Below are 5,690 nucleotides of genomic sequence, written 5' to 3'. Positions count from 1 at the left end.
TAGTGCTGCCACTAAAACACTGCCAACCACAGACATGAAACTATGCTACAGAGGTGACAGAATTAATGTACAACTGAAATACCAGCATTTCAGAGGGCTTTCACAAAGCCTGAAATACTAGTCAAGTGTTTCAGATCATTGACACTTCTCAGTATAACAGCAGGAACACAAAACACACTACTCAGAAATCTTCTGACAACAAAAGCAGCTACAATAATTTAAATAACTGATGAATTGTCATTTATTATATTAGATACTGTTTCTGAAATGGCATTGCAGGAGGTGGAAGAGGTACTAAAAATGAATAGCAAGCTCAAAGAAACAATTTACAAGCTTCACTCCAGAGATATATTGCTCTACTGTTGCTCTAAGTCTCATTGCTCCTACAATACATTTGAGTAGCGGAATCCCACACTTGACACTGATCTTCATTGTGTTCAGTGGGCTCTATCTACATGCTGGCAGCAGCTCTTCTGTAAATCATCCACCCTGAAACAGTGCTTCTGAGTCTAAACAAGCACAGCAGAAATGCTTCACAGCCTGGGAAAATGTGAGACAAGGTAAAACATACAGCCAGGACCAGAGGTAACAAATCAAACCTCTCCCAAAAAGTTCAGCTAGCTACAAAATGGCAGGAGACCTAAAAAAAAATTAAATAAAATAATTATTTTTTTTAAAAAAGCTTCCTTACCAAGATTTCAGAACCAGCACAAAAGCCATATGAAATTCTGCTTATCTTAAAATAAGGCAGTCCCTAAGAAAAATCGTAATTGCTCACAATGTTGACGTAGTTTTTAATGCTTGAGATGATCAGTGTCAAGTTAGTTCACTTTTATTTAATTAAAAGAATTAATATCCTCATTGATTAAATTTATTTTGCAATGAAAAACTAAGTAACCCACTGCTGACATGTTATATTGTGATATTTAACATGTCTAGATAATCAAGCAATGCAAACCACTGGGAGTAAATCCCATTTATTTTGCCAGAGACAAACCTATTTGTGGAAGAATACTAAGGGATGTTTTCATCAAGATACAGAGAATAGGGGTTTTGAATAGTTTCTCTTGATGGATTTTGGACTAGGTTAACTCATAAAGCCAAGTTTATTTCAGAAGAAAAAAATTCAGGAAGCAGGCAATTACTATTCATACAACTTCAAACCAACAGGCTAAATTACAAAAGTACCTAGATGACAAGCATGTTCAAAAGCAGTCAACACATTTTAATGAAAAACAAAACTTGCAAAGTCTTCTAAAGTACAGACCACATTGCTCATTTTGGTTACTTGAAATGTGTATCACATTTGCAAACCTAAGACAAAAACACTGTTTCATTTTAAAAAATAGAAAAAAATGGATCAGACACACTGATAAGGTTTTTAGAAGTGATACCAATCACTTAGAAGCAGGGAACAGCTCAGGCTGCAGGGCAATCAGCAGCTCTGCCTGTACAGGACTACTACAAGACTGTTCTGTATCTGGACAAAGTAAATGGCTGCATCCAGCCTGCCAGTAGGAATCACATCTCCAAGTTCTTGGGATGTAGAACCAAACTTACTTACAGAAACAATCAGAAAATAAGCAAATAAAATTTGTGGCAAGCATCTGTAGCAGCAGAGAAACTTTGTGTTTATCCTATTTGCTAGAGACCTCTGATTTCTCTACCAAAGACAAAGCACAAATACCAAGCTCCAGTATTATCTATTGGGCTTTGGAGAAAGGTATACTGTGATCCACAAGATATAGCGAAGTCTGTCACCAATACCAGAGCTTGCTAGAAACACCAACTTTGTTGTCCTGATACCTATATATAGTATACCATTATAATTATTGCATAAAATAAGGCAAAATGATTAAGTCTGTTCTGAGCAGGCTTTCAAAAACAAAATAAAGACTGACTATCAAGGGATCTTTCTCTAACCATTTCTTTCACCACAGCATTTGTGGCCTATCTGGCTCTTACCTCACTGGACTGGATCTAGCAATTTCTTCAGGGAAGACCTTCCATATACACACAATACATATGCAACCCTCCACTGGTTTTCAGACTATTTTACCTCACATATCACTATCAGCTATATCCTTGTGGAAAAACTCTATCTACTTCAAAAGAGACTGTAAACTTCATAGGAAAATTTTGAAGAAAATTTATCTTCATATACAATCCCTAAACTAGTCTACATAATTCCTAAATTCTAATTTATAAAGAACAATCAAAACCCTATAGGACAGGGGTTTTTTCCCCATAAAATACATTCCAAGAAAAAACAAGACCTAGGTCTTCACGCAATATAAACAGGCAAAGTCTTATGGACAAACTGAGAGCTGGCACCTACATAGTAGTGTGAGACAAAAGCAAAGATGACAGTAGGAACAAAAGCAAGTAAAGAATCAGGGAGGAAGAGAAAGCAGGCTGGAATTTGGAAAGCAGAGATCAATGGTAATAAGCAATGGGAAAGAAGCATGTAAGCAAACAAAATTTTCCAGAGCTAGAACTGAAAGCAGAGTGGTAACAACAGCTGCCAGGTGCACTGGGTTTGGTCAAATTCCACTACACCAGTGTTGCTCCACCATCCTTCATCCAAGTGCTGTACAGTCTCCTCTTATTTTCCTCTCTGAGCCTGGAACCTCAGGAAGGATGTGACCCACTAACAGGTTCCCAGACCATCTGTCCTCAGGGGACAACACTTCTCTATATTAATTCCTGTTTTCTCTCTTTCTTCACTCAATAGTTGCATTTCCCTTTCAAAGAGATCCCTATGATCCTTTAGCTTATTCTCTTCTATAACAAAGCCTGTGAAATTCCATCAGGTCAATAACTTCTGGCTGAGCTAGACAACTCATTTGAAAGAGTACCAGGACTTTGAGGAAAACACCTTAGAAAAACCCAACTCTGTCCCAAGCAGATAATCCCTATGCCCTCAGCTAACAAAAAAAATCCCTGAACAAATACCCTCTCCATAGAAAAAAAAAAAAAAAAAAAAAAAAAAAAAAAAAAAAAAAAAAAAAGCACAGCTGTTCACCTAAAACAATTGCTTAGTTTTGTGTTCAGCTACTAAATCTAATGATCTGTTAATTAACTAAAGGAGCTTTCTTCCAATCATCTTACACAATACAGCAATAAATGTAAATACTAATCATACACTTTACCTGGGCTCTTTAGTTTCATTAAGTTATGCTAGCCAGAGCTACAGCAATTCTCTGGCTATCTTATAATCTTTCCAGCTAGGCCAGTGTTGTTTTCAAAAACAGTCCTCAGAACAGGACACAATATTGCTGTGATTGTCCTTCTAATGCTATATAGCAATAGTAACATAACCCTGCTAAGCTACCCAAAGATAGCATTTACCCCATAAGCCACTGCACCCTACTGCAATTTCATGCTCAACTGGTAATACATCAGAGCTCCAAATCATTTTCTGAGCCAATGCTTTCCAAAGTACAGTCTCCTATGCTGAATGACCTATATTCACAGCTCCTAGCTGTGACTTTCCACTGAGCCATGGTAAAACATGTGTTGCTCAAATGAACGTAGCCTACCACATGATCAAATTTGGTTTCTAGAAGGGACTCACTTCAAATAATACAAATGACTTCAGTATGTTTAGCATTTAAAAAAATTTGTTGTCTTCTAAATTAAGGAAATTTCAGCAGCATCATGTCACAAAGAGATGCATAATCACTCTCCTACCCCCCCAAAAACCACCACAAACCCACAACCCAGCATTGTTTCCTTATGAGGTCTGGCACTTATTTTTGGCGAGTTCAGCTGAAATCAGTTTCATGTATTATATGAGGCCCGTGCCACTGCTGCTCTAATCAGCATCATACAGAAGCAAGTCAAATGCCTTGAAGTTTGCCTACACTGATTCATAATTAGTGTCAGCCAAATACAATTTGAGATAGATTTGGCAGAATGTATCTACGTAACATCTCATGGAGTGATATGGATCATGGCACCACCCTTCAATTCTACATCAGGTACAATCTTAACATCATGCATCATTCCTGTATGATCAATGCCAATGAAGACCATCTCACTGACCTTTAATTCTAGCACAGTACTTTTTTCCTCATACTTTCCCTAGAACCATAAACATCATTCAATAACTGTTCTTTCCTTTGTCAATTCTCTGAAAACTCAGTGGCTACCTATCAAAACTCACACATCAAGAAGCTTTTGAAATGGACAACTGATGTTCTTTGTGGTTATCAAAAACATTTTAGCAATATTAAAAAGTCAAAAGATGAATATTCTCAGTATGGAACAAAAGTATTTGACAAAAACAACACTTGCCTACATACACATCTGTGATATTGATTTGCAATTCTTTTCACCAATTTCTAGAACTCACCTTTTTGCCTTTAAAGATACTAACCACATAATTTCTCTTATTAGATTCAACTTCTGCACCTTTCATGGCTGCCAATTTACAGCTATCAGTTTCTTGCTTTCCCTGCCACTCCTCAGGCTGTGTTACCCATAAATATTTCTATTTCACTAGACAGTTTTACCAGGGACAGAAGTCCTGCAGCACCACCATTAGCTCCATTTTATGCAGCACCTATGCAGTTATGCCACATAAAAACATTGTATCTCCTCCCTTAATGAATCCAAATTAGCCAGAGTTGTTTTCATTTTTCACATTAGTAGAATGCTTTGAAAGTTACTGGTTTGGGATTACTTAAAAACTTACTACTTCTAGAATTATTTTCTTTTCCTTTGCTACTTCTTGTTCAAATAGTGTACCAAAACTAATCCCAAGTACAAATTCAGACACTGTAATAGCTGATTGCTCCTGTAGCATATGAAGAGATTTTAGGCTAATTGAACTGCGAATTAAAACTTCTGAAGAAGCACCTACATGGATATTTGCATTTTAGACAGATATTGTCTACATCACAATTCAAGAAGATATGCCATTATTGGCTATGAAAACAGGTATTTCTTCTATATGTATACACACACACTTTGAAAACACACTGGAAACATGATTAATAGCTAAGATTCTCATCAACTACCAAATACAATGCCATTTTTACTGCTGCCCTCTGCCTCCAACTACAAACTTCTATAAAGTTTTAATTTCTTTGAAGCCCATAAAGATAAAAGCATCCTGTATTTTCAAAGCGAATGTGACCCTCCAAAACTTAATTAAAAAACAAAAAAAAACAAAAAAAAAACAAACAAAAAAAACCAAGCAGAAACCACATCACTGTTTCGAATACACCGTCTTCAGTCAAATATAATTTATTATTTCATAAAACGTTGAGGCCAATTTGCCACACGCTACTTTGCTTCCATTTCCTTGGGAGTGCCGGCTGCTGCTCAGAGAGCGGGGCGTGCCTTGGTGTCCCCTCTGCCCGTCCAAAGCGCGGTGCAGCCTCAGCACCTGCCCTGATCGCACTCCCCACTCATCTCCGGCTGCCTCAGGGGTCCCTCATCTACTCCTCACAGCTACTGAGCAGCCCGGGCACCCTACAGGGGTTGTTTCCGACGAACACCTTAGTCCTTCTTGGACCAGGAAGAACAACAAGGCAGGGCGTGACAGGCCCCGCTCCTCTTTGATGTGTGCCGCTAAAACCAAGCAGAAGCACCTATTTCGCACAGAAAAGCACTTATGAACACAGAAACACCAGCCCAGCAGCTCCTGCGCGGGCTTTCCAGGCCGAATACCTCCGCGGGCC

The 5,690-nt window shown here is 38.1% G+C and overlaps 1 protein-coding gene across 1 annotated transcript in view; it reads right to left on the bottom strand.

Moving 5' to 3' along the window:
* Positions 1–4,423, bottom strand: part of LOC102037678 (elongin-A-like) — a 12,703-nt gene extending 8,280 nt beyond the window's left edge. The window contains exon 1 of the mRNA XM_031062757.1: positions 4,358–4,423. Coding sequence (XP_030918617.1) covers positions 4,358–4,423 — 66 coding nt within the window. The remainder of the gene's footprint in view (positions 1–4,357) is intronic.
* Between the last annotated feature and the right edge of the window lie 1,267 nt (positions 4,424–5,690).

This window comes from Geospiza fortis, unplaced genomic scaffold (assembly GCF_000277835.1).
Source record: "Geospiza fortis unplaced genomic scaffold, GeoFor_1.0 scaffold603, whole genome shotgun sequence".
NCBI lineage: Eukaryota > Metazoa > Chordata > Aves > Passeriformes > Thraupidae > Geospiza > Geospiza fortis.
The sequence above is the reverse complement of the archived record's forward strand: the minus strand, read 5'-3'. Positions and strand labels throughout refer to the sequence as shown.